At 45.0% G+C, this 19,854-nt stretch overlaps 1 protein-coding gene across 1 annotated transcript in view; it reads left to right on the top strand.

The window, feature by feature from the left end:
- LOC138978942 (carboxypeptidase B-like) overlaps positions 1–19,854 on the top strand; it is a 52,643-nt gene that overhangs the window by 16,026 nt on the left and 16,763 nt on the right. The window contains exon 9 of the mRNA XM_070351757.1: positions 11,777–11,864. Coding sequence (XP_070207858.1) covers positions 11,777–11,864 — 88 coding nt within the window. The remainder of the gene's footprint in view (positions 1–11,776; positions 11,865–19,854) is intronic.

Below are 19,854 nucleotides of genomic sequence, written 5' to 3'. Positions count from 1 at the left end.
AAAGAGACAGAGAGAGACAGTGAGAGAGGTAAAGAGACAGAGAGAGACAGTGAGAGAGGTAAAGAGAAAGAGAGAGACAGAGAGCGACAGAGAGAGAAAGAGAGAGACAGTGAGAGAGGTAAAAAGACAGAGAGAGACAGGGAGAGACAGTGAGAGAGGTAAAGAGACAGAGAGAGACAGAGAGAGAGGTAAAGAGAAAGAGAGAGACAGAGAGAGAGGTAAAGAGACAGAGAGAGACAGAGAGAGACAGTGAGAGAGGTAAAGAGAAAGAGAGGGACAAATAGAGACAGAGAGAGAGGTAAAGAGACAGAGAGAGACAGAGAGAGACAGTGAGAGAGGTAAAGAGACAGAGAGAGACAGTGAGAGAGGTAAAGAGAAAGAGAGAGACAGAGAGAGACAGAGAGAGAGGTAAAGAGACAGAGAGAGACAGAGAGAGACAGTGAGAGAGGTAAAGAGACAGAGAGAGACAGTGAGAGAGGTAAAGAGAAAGAGAGAGACAGACAGAGAGGTAAAGAGACAGAGAGAGACAGAGAGAGACAGTGAGAGAGGTAAAGAGACAGAGAGAGACAGTGAGAGAGGTAAAGAGAAAGAGAGAGACAGAGAGAGAGGTAAAGAGACAGAGAGAGACAGAGAGAGACAGTGAGAGAGGTAAAGAGAAAGAGAGAGACAGAGAGAGAGGTAAAGAGACAGAGAGAGAAAGAGAGAGACAGAGAGAGAGGTAAAGAGGAAGAGAGAGACAGAGAGAGACAGTGAGAGAGGTAAAGAGGAAGAGAGAGACAGAGAGAGACAGAGAGACAGAGAGAGACAGTGAGAGAGGTAAAGAGGAAGAGAGAGACAGAGAGAGACAGAGAGAGACAGAGAGAGACAGTGAGAGAGGTAAAGAGGAAGAGAGAGACAGAGAGAGACAGTGAGAGAGGTAAAGAGGAAGAGAGAGACAGAGAGAGACAGTGAGAGAGGTAAAGAGAAAGAGAGAGACAGAGAGAGACAGAGAGAGACAGAGAGAGACAGTGAGAGAGATAAAGAGAAAGAGAGACAGAGAGAGACAGAGAGAGAGACAGAGAGAGACAGTGAGAGAGGTAGAGAGGAAGAGAGAGACAGAGAGAGACAGTGAGAGAGGTAAAGAGAAAGAGAAAGACAGAGAGAGACAGAGAGAGACAGAGAGAGACAGTGAGAGAGGTAAAGAGAAAGAGAGAGACATAGAGAGACAGAGAGAGACAGTGAGAGAGGTAAAGAGGAAGAGAGAGACAGAGAGAGACAGTGAGAGAGGTAAAGAGACAGAGAGAGACAGAGAGAGACAGAGAGAGACAGTGAGAGAGGTAAAGAGGAAGAGAGAGACAGAGAGAGACAGAGAGAGAGGTAAAGAGAAAGAGAGAGACAGTGAGAGAGGTAAAGAGAAAGAGAGAGACAGAGAGAGACAGAGAGAGACAGTGAGAGAGGTAAAGAGGAAGAGAGAGACAGTGAGAGAGGTAAAGAGGAAGAGAGAGACAGAGAGAGACAGAGAGAGACAGTGAGAGAGGTAAAGAGGAAGAGAGAGACAGAGAGAGACAGTGAGAGAGGTAAAGAGACAGAGAGAGACAGTGAGAGACAGAGAGAGACAGTGAGAGAGGTAAAGAGGAAGAGAGAGACAGAGAGAGACAGAGAGAGACAGTGAGAGACAGTGAGAGAGGTAAAGAGAAAGAGAGAGACAGTGAGAGAGGTAAAGAGAAAGAGAGAGACAGAGAGAGACAGTGATAGAGGTAAAGAGAAAGAGAGAGACAGAGAGAGAGGTAAAGAGAAAGAGAGAGACAGTGCGAGAGGTAAAGAGAAAGAGAGAGACAGAGATAGACAGTGAGAGAGATAAAGAGAAAGAGAGAGACAGAGAGAGACAGTGAGAGACAGAGAGAGACAGTGAGAGAGGTAAAGAGGAAGAGAGAGACAGTGAGAGAGGTAAAGAGAAAGAGAGAGACAGAGAGAGACAGTGAGAGACAGAGAGAGACAGTGAGAGAGGTAAAGAGGAAGAGAGAGACAGAGAGAGAGAGGTAAAGAGAAAGAGAGAGACAGTGAGAGAGGTAAAGAGAAAGAGAGAGACAGTGAGAGAGGTAAAGAGAAAGAGAGAGACAGAGAGAGACAGTGAGAGAGGTAAAGAGAAAGAGAGAGACAGAGAGAGAGGTAAAGAGAAAGAGAGAGACAGTGCGAGAGGTAAAGAGAAAGAGAGACAGAGAGAGACAGTGAGAGAGGTAAAGAGAAAGAGAGAGACAGAGAGAGACAGTGAGAGACAGAGAGAGACAGTGAGAGAGGTAAAGAGGAAGAGAGAGACAGTGAGAGAGGTAAAGAGAAAGAGAGAGACAGAGAGAGACAGTGAGAGACAGAGAGAGACAGTGAGAGAGGTAAAGAGGAAGAGAGAGACAGAGAGAGAGAGGTAAAGAGAAAGAGAGAGACAGTGAGAGAGGTAAAGAGAAAGAGAGACAGAGAGAGACAGTGAGAGAGGTAAAGAGAAAGAGAGAGACAGAGAGAGACAGAGAGAGACAGTGAGAGAGGTAAAGAGGAAGAGAGAGACAGAGAGAGACAGTGAGAGAGGTAAAGAGAAAGAGAGAGACAGAGAGAGACAGTGAGAGAGGTAAAGAGGAAGAGAGAGACAGAGAGAGACAGTGAGAGAGGTAAAGAGACAGAGAGAGACAGAGAGAGACAGTGAGAGAGGTAAAGAGGAAGAGAGAGACAGAGAGAGACAGTGAGAGAGGTAAAGAGAAAGAGAGAGACAGAGAGAGACAGTGAGAGAGGTAAAGAGAAAGAGAGAGACAGAGAGAGACAGAGAGAGACAGTGAGAGAGGTAAAGAGGAAGAGAGAGACAGAGAGAGACAGTGAGAGAGGTAAAGAGAAAGAGAGAGACAGAGAGAGACAGTGATAGAGGTAAAGAGAAAGAGAGACAGAGAGAGAAAGAGAGAGACAGTGAGAGAGGTAAAGAGGAAGAGAGAGACAGAGAGAGACAGTGAGAGAGGTAAAGAGAAAGAGAGAGACAGAGAGAGACAGTGAGAGAGGTAAAGAGGAAGAGAGAGACAGAGAGAGACAGTGAGAGAGGTAAAGAGACAGAGAGAGACAGAGAGAGACAGAGAGAGAGGTAAAGAGAAAGAGAGAGACAGAGAGAGACAGAGAGAGACAGTGAGAGAGGTAAAGAGAAAGAGAGAGACAGAGAGAGACAGAGAGAGACAGTGAGAGAGGTAAAGAGGAAGAGAGAGACAGTGAGAGAGGTAAAGAGGAAGAGAGAGACAGAGAGAGAGGTAAAGAGGAAGAGAGAGACAGAGAGAGACAGTGAGAGAGGTAAAGAGAAAGAGAGAGACAGAGAGAGACAGAGAGAGAAAGAGAGAGACAGAGAGAGACAGTGAGAGAGGTAAAGAGAAAGAGAGAGACAGAGAGAGACAGAGAGAGAGGTAAAGAGAAAGAGAGACAGAGAGAGACAGAGAGAGACAGAGAGAGACAGTGAGAGAGGTAAAGAGAAAGAGAGAGAAAGAGAGAGACAGAGAGAGACAGTGAGAGAGGTAAAGAGAAAGAGAGAGACAGAGAGAGACAGAGAGAGAAAGAGAGAGACAGAGAGAGACAGTGAGAGAGGTAAAGAGAAAGAGAGAGACAGAGAGAGACAGAGAGAGAGGTAAAGAGAAAGAGAGACAGAGAGAGACAGAGAGAGACAGAGAGAGAGGTAAAGAGACAGAGAGAGACAGAGAGAGACAGTGAGAGAGGTAAAGAGAAAGAGAGAGACAGTGAGAGAGGTAAAGAGACAGAGAGAGACAGAGAGAGAGGTAAAGAGACAGAGAGAGACAGAGAGAGACAGAGAGAGACAGTGAGAGAGGTAAAGAGAAAGAGAGACAGTGAGAGAGGTTATGTGATTATTTTAGCTCAGTCCATTCACTCAACTGGTTTAAACTTTCTTGCAGTGTTTCTGATAAACGACTTAAATTGGTGTTACTAGAATGTATGGTTGTATCATCTGCAAAAAGTTCACATACATTCTCAATGTGAAGGGGAAGGTCATTTATGTATATAGAGAAGAGGAGAGGGCCTAAAACTGACCCTTGTGGTACGCCATATCGTACCTCCTGCATACTTGATGCTGAGGCGTTTGCGTATACAGCCTGTTGCCTGTCACTAAGAAAAGAAGTTATAAGTTCAACAGAATCAATCCCGAGTCCATACAATGTGAGTTTCCTCAGTAACAACTTGTGGTCAATTACATCAAAAGCTTTGGCAAAATCTACAAAAACAGCTCCACAAAATTCATTATCGTTGATCTTTTCCAACCACTGATCAACAAGAGAGACTAAGGCAGTGTGACAGGAGTGATGAGCTCTAAATCCAGACTGGTTAGGGTGAAATAATTGATTGTGGTCAAAGTGCGATAATAGGTGTTTGTTTATATGTCGTTCCAGTGGTTTTGATAATACTGACAGTATAGAAATCGGCCTATAATTTGAGGGGTCTTTCTTTTCGCCAGATTTAAACAGAGGAATGATTTTAGCCTGCTTGAGGGCTACTGGAAAATATTTGTGTTCTAAACAGAGATTATAAATGTAAGTGAGGGTGTCAGAAATTACAGGGGCTGATAACTTCAGAATCCTTCCATCAAGCCCGTCTATTCCCCGGGTACCCGTTTGCTTTAAATGAGTGAGTGCGTGAAATACTTCAGGCACCGTAAGCAGAGGAATATTTAACTGAGATGAAATTTGTTTTGATTTACAGAAGTCTTCCAAAACTTCCAATTTATTTAAGGTTGTTTTATCGTTTATAATAACCTTTTCAGCTATTTTGGAAAAATGTGTGTTTAAATCATCAGGTGATATGTCCTTTAGGCAACTTGAAGTAGGTGCAGTCGTTTTATTTGTAAGTTCATTTATTGCTTTCCAAATGTTCTTTGAATTTTGTTTTGAAGAAGCAAGGTCTTGAAAATACTTTCTTTTTTTTTTAATCGTTTCACTGAATTAACTTTACTTCTCTGTTCTCTATACTCCTCTTCTTTACCGATTGACTTTAAAAAATCACGATGATCAATTGCATCTTGTAATTCATCATCAAACCACTTAGGTTTTACTATGTGTTTGACTCTCTTAATTCTCCATGGAGCATGTCGATCATAAATGTTAGTGAAGGCATTCAGCCAGTGCGTTAGAGCAGCATCAGAATTCGTATGATTATAAACCTCAGGGAGAGAGGAATTACAGAGAGAGAGAGGGAGAGAGAGAGAGAGAGAGAGACAGAGACAGAGACAGAGAGACAGAAAGACAGACATAGAGAGAGAGAGAAAGAGATGAGTAGGGGAAGGGAGAGCGAAAGGGGAGATAGATAGAAAGAGAGCAAAAAAGATAAGAGAGAGAGACTTTCATACGGACACAAAGAGAGACAGACAAATGTAGAGAGAGATGGAAAGAAAGAGAAAGACATAGGGAGAGGAAAGGGAGAAAGAAAGAGAAAGACATAGGGAGAGGGAAGGGAGAAAGAAAGAGAAAGACATAGGGAGAGAGAAGGGAGAAAGAAAGAGAAAGACATAGGGAGAGAGAGGGAGAAAGACATAGGGGGAGAAAGAAAGAGAAAGACATAGGGAGAGGGAAGGGAGAAAGAAAGAGAAAGACATAGGGAGAGGGAAGGGAGAAAGACATAGGGAGAGGGAAGGGAGAAAGACATAGGGAGAGAGAGGGAGAAAGACATAGGGAGAGGGAAGGGAGAGGGAAGGGAGAAAGACATAGGGAGAAAGAAAGAGAAAGACATAGGGAGAGGGAAGGGAGAGGGAAGGGAGAAAGACATAGGGAGAGGGAAGGGAGAGGGAGAAAGACATAGGGAGAGGGAAGGGAGAAAGAAAGAGAAAGACATAGGGAGAGGGAAGGGAGAAATACATAGGGAGAGAGAGGGAGAAAGACATAGGGAGAGGGAAGGGAGAAAGACATAGGGAGAAAGAAAGAGAAAGACATAGGGAGAGGGAAGGGAGAGGGAAGGGAGAAAGACATAGGGAGAGGGAAGGGAGAAAGACATAGGGAGAGAGAGGGAGAAAGACATAGGGAGAGGAAAGGGAGAAAGAAAGAGAAAGACATAGGGAGAGGGAAGGGAGAAAGAAAGAGAAAGACATAGGGAGAGGGAAGGGAGAAAGACATAGGGAGAGAGAGGGAGAAAGACATAGGGAGAGGGAAGGGAGAAAGAAAGAGAAAGACATAGGGAGAGGGAAGGGAGAAAGACATAGGGAGAGGGAAGGGAGAAAGAAAGAGAAAGACATAGGGAGAGGGAAGGGAGAAAGACATAGGGAGAGGGAAGGGAGAAAGAAAGAGAAAGACATAGGGAGAGGGAAGGGAGAAAGACATAGGGAGAGGGAAGGGAGAAAGAAAGAGAAAGACATAGGGAGAGGGAAGGGAGAAAGAAAGAGAAAGACATAGGGAGAGGGAAGGGAGAAAGACATAGGGAGAGGGAAGGGAGAAAGAAAGAGAAAGACATAGGGAGAGGGAAGGGAGAAAGACATAGGGAGAGGGAAGGGAGAAAGAAAGAGAAAGACATAGGGAGAGGGAAGGGAGAAAGACATAGGGAGAGGGAAGGGAGAAAGAAAGAGAAAGACATAGGGAGAGGGAAGGGAGAAAGACATAGGGAGAGGGAAGGGAGAAAGAAAGAGAAAGACATAGGGAGAGGGAAGGGAGAAAGACATAGGGAGAGGGAAGGGAGAAAGAAAGAGAAAGACATAGGGAGAGGGAAGGGAGAAAGAAAGAGAAAGACATAGGGAGAGGGAAGGGAGAAAGACATAGGGAGAGGGAAGGGAGAAAGAAAGAGAAAGACATAGGGAGAGGGAAGGGAGAAAGACATAGGGAGAGGGAAGGGAGAAAGAAAGAGAAAGACATAGGGAGAGGGAAGGGAGAAAGACATAGGGAGAGGGAAGGGAGAAAGAAAGAGAAAGACATAGGGAGAGGGAAGGGAGAAAGACATAGGGAGAGGGAAGGGAGAAAGACATAGGGAGAGGGAGAAAGAAAGAGAAAGACATAGGGAGAGGGAAGGGAGAGAGAGAAAGAGAAAGACATAGGGAGAGGGAAGGGAGAAAGACATAGGGAGAGGGAGAAAGAAAGACAAAGACATAGGGAGAGGGAAGGGAGAAAGACATAGGGAGAGGGAGAAAGAAAGAGAAAGACATAGGGAGAGGGAAGGGAGAAAGAAAGAGAAAGACATAGGGCGAGGGAAGGGAGAAAGAAAGAGAAAGACATAGGGAGAGGGAAGGGAGAAAGACACAGGGAGAGGGAAGGGAGAAAGAAAGAGAAAGACATAGGGAGAGGGAAGGGAGAAAGACATAGGGAGAGGGAAGGGAGAAAGAAAGAGAAAGACATAGGGAGAGGGAAGGGAGAAAGACATAGGGAGAGGGAAGGGAGAAAGAAAGACAAAGACATAGGGAGAGGGAAGGGAGAAAGACATAGGGAGAGGGAAGGGAGAAAGAAAGAGAAAGACATAGGGAGAGGGAAGGGAGAAAGAAAGAGAAAGACATAGGGCGAGGGAAGGGAGAAAGAAAGAGAAAGACATAGGGAGAGGGAAGGGAGAAAGACATAGGGAGAGGGAAGGGAGAAAGAAAGAGAAAGACATAGGGAGAGGGAAGGGAGAAAGACATAGGGAGAGGGAAGGGATAAAGAAAGAGAAAGACATAGGGAGAGGGAAGGGAGAAAGACATAGGGAGAGGGAAGGGAGAAAGAAAGAGAAAGACATTGGGAGAGGGAAGGGAGAAAGAAAGAGAAAGACATAGGGAGAGGGAAGGGAGAAAGAAAGAGAAAGACATAGGGAGATGGAAGGGAGAGAGAGGGAGAAAGACATAGGGAGAGGGAAGGGAGAGGGAAGGGAGAAAGACATAGGGAGAGGGAAGGGAGAAAGACATAGGGAGAGGGAAGGGAGAGAGAGGGAGAAAGACATAGGGAGAGGGAAGGGAGAAAGAAAGAGAAAGACATAGGGAGAGGGAAGGGAGAAAGAAAGAGAAAGACATTGGGAGAGGGAAGGGAGAAAGAAAGAGAAAGACATTGGGAGAGGGAAGGGAGAAAGAAAGAGAAAGACATAGGGAGAGGGAAGGGAGAGAGAGGGAGAAAGACAAAGGGAGAGGGAAGGGAGAAAGACATAGGGAGAGGGAAGGGAGAGAGAGGGAGAAAGACATAGGGAGAGGGAAGGGAGAGGGAAGGGAGAAAGACATAGGGAGAGGGAAGGGAGAGGGAAGGGAGAAAGACATAGGGAGAGGGAAGGGAGAAAGACATAGGGAGAGGGAAGGGAGAGAGAGGGAGAAAGACATAGGGAGAGGGAAGGGAGAGGGAAGGGAGAAAGACATAGGGAGAGGGAAGGGAGAGAGAAAGAGACAGACATAGGGAGAGGGAAGGGAGAAAGAAAGAGAAAGACATAGGGAGAGGGAAGGGAGAGAGAGGGAGAAAGACATAGGGAGAGGGAAGGGAGAAAGACATAGGGAGAGGGAAGGGAGAAAGACATAGGGAGAGGGAAGGGAGAAAGACATAGGGAGAGGGAAGGGAGAAAGAAAGAGAAAGACATTGGGAGAGGGAAGGGAGAAAGAAAGAGAAAGACATAGGGAGAGGGAAGGGAGAGAGAGAAAGACATAGGAAGAGGGAAGGGAGAAAGACATAGGGGGAGAAAGAAAGAGAAAGACATAGGGAGAGGGAAGGGAGAAAGAAAGAGAAAGACATAGGGAGAGGGAAGGGAGAAAGAAAGAGAAAGACATAGGGAGAGGGAAGGGAGAAAGACATAGGGAGAGGGAAGGGATAAAGACATAGGGAGAGGGAAGGGAGAAAGACATAGGGAGAGGGAGAAAGAAAGAGAAAGACATTGGGAGAGGGAAGGGAGAAAGAAAGAGAAAGACATAGGGAGAGGGAAGGGAGAGAGAGAAAGACATAGGAAGAGGGAAGGGAGAAAGACATAGGGGGAGAAAGAAAGAGAAAGACATAGGGAGAGGGAAGGGAGAAAGAAAGAGAAAGACATAGGGAGAGGGAAGGGAGAAAGAAAGAGAAAGACATAGGGAGAGGGAAGGGAGAAAGAAAGCGAAAGACATAGGGAGAGGGAAGGGAGAGAGAGAAAGACATAGGGAGAGGGAAGGGAGAAAGAAAGAGAAAGACATAGGGAGAGGGAAGGGAGAAAGAAAGAGAAAGACATAGGGCGAGGGAAGGGAGGGAGAAAGAGAAAGACATAGGGAGAGAGAAGGGAGAAAGAAAGAGAAAGACATAGGGAGAGGGAAGGGAGAAAGACATAGGGAGAGGGAAGGGAGAAAGAAAGAGAAAGACATAGGGCGAGGGAAGGGAGGGAGAAAGAGAAAGACATAGGGAGAGGGAAGGGAGAGAGAAAGAGAAAGACATAGGGAGAGGGAAGGGAGAAAGACATAGGGAGAGGGAAGGGAGAGAGAGGGAGAAAGACATAGGGAGAGGGAAGGGAGAAAGAAAGAGAAAGACATAGGGAGAGGGAAGGGAGATATTATATTAACAGTGACAGCAATAGATGTAGCAAAGCATTCTTTCTCTCTCTCTCTCTCTCTCTCTCTCTCTCTCTCTCTCTCTCTCTCTCTCTCTCTCTCTCTCTCTCTCTCTCTCTCTCTTTATTTGTATAAAATATTATGAAATATTTTGAAAGAAAAGGGTTGAAGTTATCGCTTGTTCGCCATGTCTTGTTATCAGAATGTGTATTGATTATTAGTTTTGGAACGTGTCCATAAGCAGTCTGCTTGTTAACGTTCTTAATGTTGTTACTGTATATAACATGTATACAAGAAATTAATAAAAACACGCTTAAACCAAAGAAAGAAAGAATGAAAAGAGAGAGACAGAGACAGAGACGCAGACAGAGAGACAGGCACAGAGGGACTGAGAGAGAGACAGAGAAAGAAATAGAGAGAGCAGGCAAGACACAGAGAGAGTGAGAGAGAGAGAGAGAGAGAGAGAGAGAGAGAGAGAGAGAGAGAGAGAGAGAGAGAGAGCGAGAGGGAGAGAGAGCATTGCACACCGGTTCGACCGAAGCCAAGTTAAGAATAAACTCCTGTTGTGCAGCGGGTTAAAGTATTCCCTCATACCTCGGAGATATACCTTCAGTCGCTCGCAGCGACGTCACGTGACGGAAAGAATGTTATCACACCATTGAAATGACATTCTTTCCGTCCCCTATAGGCGACGAAATAGGTCAAATTTTGTTCACTTTTTAGTGGAAAATGCTTCGACGCCGGAGCGGCTACTGGACCCAGTGCCGTTCTAGTGCAAGTGCACTACAAAGGCACTGCACCCAGTGCCGATAAGCGACAGCATTTTGTTCCACCATCTAAAATGTCACGTGACGTCGCTGCGAGCGAGTGAAGGTATATCTCCGAGGTATGAGGGAATACTTTATCCCGCTGCACAACAGGAGTTTATTTTTCACTTCTCTTCGGTCGTAGCGGTGTGTAATACCTCGAGAGAGAGAGAGAGAGAGAGAGAGAGAGAGAGAGAGAGAGAGAGAGAGAGACTGCGATAGAGAGAAAGAGACAGGGAGTCAATTGGCAAGCTCAGTATCAGGCGTGCCACCTCTCAGGTACGTTAGAGAATGCTCCGCGCAAACCCCCGTTTCCCAGACCATTCTCGGCGAGCGGTCGCCATTGTTACGCTTCAGTGACCCCAGACAATGGTACTCGTACCGAGCGCTTGCTAACGCTCGCGAGCGCCACAACAAAACTATGCGTTGCCTAGAAAACGTTCTGTGGCGGCCTATGCAACGCACCCCTGGATTGTGGTTCCTGTTGTGAATCCTGATGGATACATCTTTACCTGGACTAGAGCGAGTTGAATGTATTTGTACCTGTTGGTTATCACCATAAGTATCTCTACACCTGGACTATGTTGAAACGTGTGTACCTGTACCTTGTTGCTATATTTGTTTTAAATACGTGTGTTAACAGTACTGACATACGTGTGTTAACAGGTCTGAAATATGAGTTATAACAGTACTGAAATTCATGTTCTATCAGTACTGAAATGTATGTGTTTACAGGACTGAAATATGAGTTATAACAGTACTGAAATTCATGTTCTATCAGTACTGAAATGTATGTGTTTACAGGACTGAAATACATGTATCAAAAGGAACTAAATATGTGTGTTAACATAACTGATATGTGTGTGTTTACATAACTGCTATGTTTGTTAGGACGAGAATGAATTACGTGCGTTAACATTTAACATAACTGATATGTGTGTGTTTACATAACTGCTATGTTTGTTAGGACGAGAATGAATTACGTGCGTTAACATGAGTGAAGTACGTGCGTTAACAGGACTGAAGAATGTGTGTTAACAGGACTGAAATAGTGTGTTAACATTACTGAAATACTTGTTTTAACAGGACTGAAATACGAGTGTTAACCGGACTGTGGTACTTGTGTTAGCTGCACTGAAATATGTGTGTTAACATGAAAAAATACGTGTGTTAGCATGACTGAAATACGAGTGTTAACAGGACTGAGATACGTGTGTTAACAGGACAAAAGTACGTGTGTTAACAGGACTGAAATACATAACTGAAATACGTGGATATGAGACTGACATACGATTGTTGACAGGAATGAAACTCGTGTGTTAACAGGACTGACATCTGTGTTTACATAACTAAAGTACATGTGTAGATAGGACAGAAATACGAGTGTTAATGGGACTGAAACATGTGTTAAGAGGACAAACATACGTGCGTAGATAGGACAGAAAAACGAGTGTTAATAGGAATGAAACATGTGTCAAGAGGACTGACATATGTGCGTTTACAGTACTGAAAAACGTGTGCCATTTGTGTGTTTCAGAATCGATTGTGGCGGAAAAACCGGAAGTTCATTGCAGGATCATGCACAGGTGTTGATCTGAACAGGAACTTCAACGTTGACTTTGGAAGTAAGTACATTCAATTAAACATTGACTTTATAAGTGTGGATGTCATTAAGACAGGTGTTTACCTGTAGTCAGTTGATTTGGACACTCTGTACAGGTGAGGATGTCATTAGGACAGGTGTGTACCTGTAGTCAGTTGGTTTGGACACTGCGCAGGTGTGGATGTCATTAAGACAGGTGTTTACCTGTAGTCAGTTGATTTGGACACTCTGTACAGGTGAGGATGTCATTAGGACAGGTGTGTACCTGTAGTCAGTTGGTTTGGACACTGCGCAGGTGTGGATGTCATTAGGACAGGTGTTTACCTGTAGTCAGTTGGTTTGGACACTGTGCAGGTGTGGATGTCATTAAGACAGGTGTTTACCTGTAGTCAGTTGGTTTGGACACTGTGCAGGTGAGGATGTCATTAGGACAGGTGTTTACCTGTAGTCAGTTGGTTTGGACACTGTGCAGGTGTGGATGTCATTAAGACAGGTGTTTACCTGTAGTCAGTTGGTTTGGACACTGTGCAGGTGTGGATGTCATTAAGACAGGTGTTTACCTGTAGTCAGTTGGTTTGGACACTGTGCAGGTGTGGATGTCATTAGGACAGGTGTTTACCTGTAGTCAGTTGGTTTGGACACTGCGCAGGTGTGGATGTCATTAGGACAGGTGTTTACCTGTAGTCAGTTGGTTTGGACACTGTGCAGGTGTGGATGTCATTAAGACAGGTGTTTACCTGTAGTCAGTTGGTTTGGACACTGTGCAGGTGTGGATGTCATTAAGACAGGTGTTTACCTGTAGTCAGTTGGTTTGGACACTGTGCAGGTGTGGATGTCATTAAGACAGGTGTTTACCTGTAGTCAGTTGGTTTGGACACTGTGCAGGTGTGGATGTCATTAAGACAGGTGTTTACCTGTAGTCAGTTGGTTTGGACACTGTGCAGGTGAGGATGTCATTAAGACAGGTGTTTACCTGTAGTCAGTTGGTTTGGACACTGTGCAGGTGTGGATGTCATTAGGACAGGTGTTTACCTGTAGTCAGTTGGTTTGGACACTGTGCAGGTGAGGATGTCATTAAGACAGGTGTTTACCTGTAGTCAGTTGGTTTGGACACTGTGCAGGTGTGGATGTCATTAAGACAGGTGTGTACCTGTAGTCAGTTGGTTTGGACACTGTGCAGGTGTGGATGTCATTAAGACAGGTGTTTACCTGTAGTCAGTTGGTTTGGACACTGTGCAGGTGTGGATGTCATTAAGACAGGTGTTTACCTGTAGTCAGTTGGTTTGGACACTGTGCAGGTGTGGATGTCATTAAGACAGGTGTGTACCTGTAGTCAGTTGGTTTGGACACTGTGCAGGTGTGGATGTCATTAAGACAGGTGTTTACCTGTAGTCAGTTGGTTTGGACACTGTGCAGGTGAGGATGTCATTAAGACAGGTGTTTACCTGTAGTCAGTTGGTTTGGACACTGTGCAGGTGAGGATGTCATTAAGACAGGTGTGTACCTGTAGTCAGTTGGTTTGGACACTGTGCAGGTGTGGATGTCATTAAGACAGGTGTTTACCTGTAGTCAGTTGGTTTGGACACTGTGCAGGTGTGGATGTCATTAAGACAGGTGTGTACCTGTAGTCAGTTGGTTTGGACACTGTGCAGGTGTGGATGTCATTAAGACAGGTGTTTACCTGTAGTCAGTTGGTTTGGACACTGTGCAGGTGTGGATGTCATTAAGACAGGTGTGTACCTGTAGTCAGTTGGTTTGGACACTGTGCAGGTGAGGATGTCATTAAGACAGGTGTGTACCTGTAGTCAGTTGGTTTGGACACTGTGCAGGTGTGGATGTCATTAAGACAGGTGTTTACCTGTAGTCAGTTGGTTTGGACACTGTGCAGGTGTGGATGTCATTAAGACAGGTGTGTACCTGTAGTCAGTTGGTTTGGACACTCTATACAGGTGTGGATGTGATTATAATAATAATAATAATAAATGAGCATTTATATAGCGCAACATCATAACTTTACAATTATGCTCTTTGCGCTTGACACATTTAAAATTAAAACACAGTTATACAAGCATTTACATCTACATTCATAGTCAACAACGCTTAATTAAAAGCATACACCATCAAACATACATTACAAAAGATTCTTCCACTAACTAAGTAATAAAAACATGAATAAAATAGGTAGTAAAAAACAAGGAAATACCAGCTGAATACCCTTAATCAAACAGAACATGTTATCAACAATGCTGAAAACAGTCCTAGATGTTTAAATACATTATCACTAAAACAACAAATACACTACATGTAGCCTACTGATGGACTGAGAAAACAAAATCAGGGGTTGTATTTCTTGAAGAGGTGCGTTTTAAGTGCTCGTTTGAATGCTTGGGGTGACTGAGAGTGGCGGATGTGAAAGGGGAGAGAATTCCATTGTGTGGGTGCGCAGAAAGTAAAAGTGCGTTGTCCGTATGTTTTGGTTTTGGTGTGTGGAATGGTAAGGATGCGACAGTCAGAAGAGGCACGGAGTTGTCTTGCTGGAGAATAGACGGTGAGGAGTTCAGAGAAGTAAGCAGGAGACGAGCCAGAAAAGAAGTTAAAGCAGAGGGTGGACAGTTTGTAGTCAATGCGGGCTTGAATAGGTAACCAGTGCAGTGTGTGAAGAAGTGGTGTTGCGTGATCTTGTTTTTGTGCTTTGAGAATGAGGCGTGCTGCCGAGTTTTGGACTTTTTGTAGTTTATGCAGGAGGTACAGAGGACAGCCAGAGAGAAGAGAGTTGCAGTAGTCAAGTTTAGAAATAACAAAGGCACAGACAAGAGTGTTAGTTGTTTGAGAGGAGAGTGTGTGGCGAATGGTGCTGATCTTACGAAGCTCAAAATAAGCTGCTCTACAGACTAAAGATATATGTTTGTTAAGGGTCATGTCAGATGAAAAGGTTTAATCCAAGGTTTCTAGCTGATGGTGAGAAAAGAATGTCGGTGTTGCCTATTTGAACAGAAACAGGTTGGGGAGAGGGAAATGTAGTGTTCTTCTTTTTGCACAGTAAGACTTCAGTCTTATCATCATTCAGCTTGAGTTTGTTATCGACCATCCAAGATTTAACATCAGTGATGCATGTCTGAATGGTCTGGATGGCGGAATGTGTCTCTGCAGGGGGACTGGGTTTATACAGCTGGGTGTCATCAGCAAAAGACTGATTTAAAACAGAATGGTTTTGAATCAGTGTTGAGAGGGGCTTAGTGTACATGATGAAAAGGATGGGACCGAGTACTGAACCTTGAGGAAAGTGGGGCTGGAGCAGACATCTGGCCATCGACAAGCACAGCCTGAGTCCTGCCAATGAGATAGGACTCAAGCCATGCTAGCGGTGGACCGGATATGCCGTACATAGAAGTCTATGGAGAAGCGTGACATGGTCAATCGTGTCGAACGCTGCAGAAAGGTCAAGTAGGCTAAGCACTGACACATCACCACCATCCAGAGCAGACAGAATGTCACTGATTACTTTAAGTAGGGCTGTTTCAGTACAGTGAGAAGGGCGATAAGCGGACTGAGAGTGCGAGATCAAATCATGGGTGTTCAAATATGACAACAGCTGCTTCAAAACTACCTTTTCAAAAACTTTGGACAAGAATGATAAATTAGAAACAGGACGATAATTCTTCAAAATATTGACATCAAGACTAGGTTTTTTGAGAAATGGTTTGACAAGTGCAGTTTTGAACAATGATGGAAAAACACCAGATAACAGGCTAGCATTGACAATTTGAGTAAGAGTTGGCAACAACACATCAAGATTCTCAAAAAGCAGTGGTGTGGGTATGACATCAAGTGGACAAGTTGTTGGTTTGGACTTCAGAATAATGGATTTAAGGTCTTTTTCACTGATTGGCTGAAATGATGGAAAAGAACAATCAGTGGGAACATCAACATGACTGGAGGAAGCAGAATGTGCACTCATCTGATCAAGTTCAGAACGAATATCAGAAACCTTCTTGATAAAATAATCACTGAATACATCTGGCAGCTGACTAGCGGGGAAAACAGTGGGAAGTGGGGATACCTTACTGCGGCCGGTCAACCGGCAGCAAATATCGAACAGTTTTTTGCTTGAATCGCAAGCAATAATCAAGCAATTAAGACAGGTATGTACCTGTAGTCAGTTGATTTGGACACTCTATACAGGTGTGGATGTCATTAAGACGGGTGTGTACCTCTAGTCAGTTGATCGTGACACTCTATTGTGGATGTGATTAAGACAGGTGTGTACCTGTAGTCAGTTGATCGTGACACTCTATACAGGTGAGAAAGCCGTTAAAACAGGTGTGTACCTGTAGTCAGTTGATCGTGACACTCTATATAGGTGTGGATGTCATTAAGACAGGTGTGTACCTGTAGTCAGTTTATTGGGACACTGCACAGGTCGATTTGGGGGTACCCTTTTGTTAGAGGCAGTCATCCCTGATAAAGAAATGTTCCATCCGAAAGGTTCTGCAGATATTCCAGGGAAGGCCTTTACAATAATCACCCAACAACCAGCTTGAATCCTCGGTAGCTTTGGGGCAACTGTGACAGCTTTTCAGGAATACTATTTTTTGCAATCGAAAAGTTCTTAACACTGAAAATGCACATAGTATACTTCTCTAATGTAGACAACACTAGATAACGCGTTTAGATAATTGATACACGTTTAGATAATTAATACACGTTTAGATAATTAATACACGTTTGAACAAATGCAAATCAAGACGTATGGATAGTCCATAACCTTTCATTTTATAATCACAACACACACAATCAAATGCACACGATAGTCCACAACCTTTCATTTTATAATCACAACACACACAATCAAATGCACACGATAGTCCACAACCTTTCATTTTATAATCACAACACACAAATCAAATGCACACGATAGTCCACAACCTTTCATTATATAATCACAACACACACAATCAAATGCACACGATAGTCAACAACCTTTCATTTTATAATCACAACACACACAATCAAATGCACACGATAGTCCACAACCTTTCATTTTATAATCACAACACACACAATCAAATGCACACGATAGTCCACAACCTTTCATTTTATAATCACAACACACACAATCAAATGCACACGATAGTCAACAACCTTTCATTTTATAATCACAACACACACAATCAAATGCACACGATAGTCCACAACCTTTCATTTTATAATCACAACACACACAATCAAATGCACACTAACCATCAAAATTAGAGATCTGCAGTAATTCACTTTTGTAACATAGGGGACTGAAAGGTTTCGGTAACAAAACAATATTTATATGTATTGTCTCTGAGACATCGGAAAGTCTAACCAGTGTTGAAGCGACTCGTGCCAAGGTGGACAATGTAACCAGTGTTGAAGCGACTCGTGCCAAGGTGGACAATGTAACCAGTGTTGAAGCGACTCGTGCCAAGGTGGACAATGTAACCAGTGTTGAAGCGACTCGTGCCAAGGTGGACAATGTAACCAGTGTTGAAGCGACTCGTGCCAAGGTGGACAATGTAACCAGTGTTGAAGCGACTCGTGCCAAGGTGGACAGTGTAACCAGTGTTGAAGCGACTCGTGCCAAGGTGGACAATACACAGAACACTATTTATGTATATTCTCTCTCACTGATCCCGTAACCCGCCTGGGTCGTAGGGGTCAAAGGGGTACTGCACTGACGAGCGCTGCACTCCAGCTGTCTCCACCGCCTGGGTCGTAGGGGTCAAAGGGGTACTGCACTGACGAGCGCTGCACTCCAGCTGTCTCCACCGCCTGGGTCGTAGGGGTCAAAGGGGTACTGCACTGACGAGCGCTGCACTCCAGCTGTCTCCACCGCCTGGGTCGTAGGGGTCAAAGGGGTACTGCACTGACGAGCGCTGCACTCCAGCTGTCTCCACCGCCTGGGTCGTAGGGGTCTAAGGGGTACTGCACTGACGAGCGCTGCACTCCAGCTGTCTCCACCGCCTGGGTCGTAGGGGTCTAAGGGGTACTGCACTGACGAGCGCTGCACTCCAGCTGTCTCCACCGCCTGGGTCGTAGGGGTCAAAGGGGTACTGCACTGACGAGCGCTGCACTCCAGCTGTCTCCACCGCCTGGGTCGTAGGGGTCAAAGGGGTACTGCACTGACGAGCGCTGCACTCCAGCTGTCTCCACCGCCTGGGTCGTAGGGGTCAAAGGGGTACTGCACTGACGAGCGCTGCACTCCAGCTGTCTCCACCGCCTGGGTCGTAGGGGTCAAAGGGGTACTGCACTGACGAGCGCTGCACTCCAGCTGTCTCCACCGCCTGGGTCGTAGGGGTCTAAGGGGTACTGCACTGACGAGCGCTGCACTCCAGCTGTCTCCACCGCCTGGGTCGTAGGGGTCTAAGGGGTACTGCACTGACGAGCGCTGCACTCCAGCTGTCTCCACCGCCTGGGTCGTAGGGGTCAAAGGGGTACTGCACTGACGAGCGCTGCACTCCAGCTGTCTCCACCGCCTGGGTCGTAGGGGTCAAAGGGGTACTGCACTGACGAGCGCTGCACTCCAGCTGTCTCCACCGCCTGGGTCGTAGGGGTCTAAGGGGTACTGCACTGACGAGCGCTGCACTCCAGCTGTCTCCACCGCCTGGGTCGTAGGGGTCTAAGGGGTACTGCACTGACGAGCGCTGCACTCCAGCTGTCTCCACCGCCTGGGTCGTAGGGGTCAAAGGGGTACTGCACTGACGAGCGCTGCACTCCAGCTGTCTCCACCGCCTGGGTCGTAGGGGTCTAAGGGGTACTGCACTGACGAGCGCTGCACTCCAGCTGTCTCCACCTCTGCCGGCTGTGAGCGATCGTCGCAAAACTTTTCTCTGTCCATTCTGCGATGTTGTCTGTCCATCTTTGACTAAATGTTTTAACACAGAGGGGGAATCGAGACGAGGGTCGTGGTGTATGTATGTGTGTGTGTGTGTGTGTGTGTGTGTGTGTGTGTGTGTGTGTGTGTGTGTGTGTGTGTGTGTGTGTGTGTGTGTCTGTGCGTGTGTGTGTGTAGAGCGATTCAGACCAAACTACTGGACCGATCTTTATGAAATTTGACATGAGAGTTTCTGGGAATGATATCCCCGGCCTTTTTTTCTTTTTTTCGATAAATACCTTTGATGACGTCATATCCGGCTTTTTGTAAAAGTTGAGGCGGCACTATCACACCCTCATTTTTCAATCAAATTGATTGAAATTTGGCCAAGCAATCTTCGACGAAGGCCGGACTTCGGTATTGCATTTCAGCTTGGTGGCTTAAAAATTAATTCATGACTTTGGTCATTAAAAATCTGAAAATTGTAAAAAAAAAATATTTGTTATAAAACGATCCAAATTTACGTTCATCTTATTCTTCATAATTTTCTGATTCCAAAACATATAAATATGTTATATTTGGATTAAAAACAAGCTCTGAAAATTAAAAATATAAAAATTATGATCAAAATTAAATTTTGGAAATCAATTTAAAAACACTTTCATCTTATTCCTTGTCGGTTCGTGATTCCAAAAACATATAGATATGATATGTTTGGATTAAAAACACGCTCAGAAAGTTAAAAGGAATACAGAGGTACAGAAAAGCGTGCTATCCTTCTCAGCGCAACTACTACCCCGCTCTTCTTGTCAATTTCACTGCCTTTGCCACGAGCGGTGGACTGACGATACTACGGTCTTGCTGAAAAATTGCATTGCGTTCAGCTTCATTCTGTGAGTTCGACAGCTTGACTAAATGTTGTATTTTTGCCTTACGCGACTTGTTCGTCTTGTGTGTCTCCTCTTTCCGCGTACCGTGCCCTGGAGCCTAACGGACTCGTCTTCGACTCATCGGCATTATACTTGTCTCGTCTAAATATTGGACTCTATTGCTACGCTGAAAACACAATAGCGTTTATATTGCTATTTTGACAACATATTCTGTTTTAAAACCATGTTTTTTTGTCAGCCGCAACAACAACAAGAATGGTTAGGGTTAGAATGTCGTTAAT

Source organism: Littorina saxatilis, linkage group LG10, assembly GCF_037325665.1.
Source record: "Littorina saxatilis isolate snail1 linkage group LG10, US_GU_Lsax_2.0, whole genome shotgun sequence".
Taxonomy (NCBI): domain Eukaryota; kingdom Metazoa; phylum Mollusca; class Gastropoda; order Littorinimorpha; family Littorinidae; genus Littorina; species Littorina saxatilis.
Note: the sequence above shows the minus strand (reverse complement) of the source record. Positions and strands in the feature narration are given on the sequence as shown.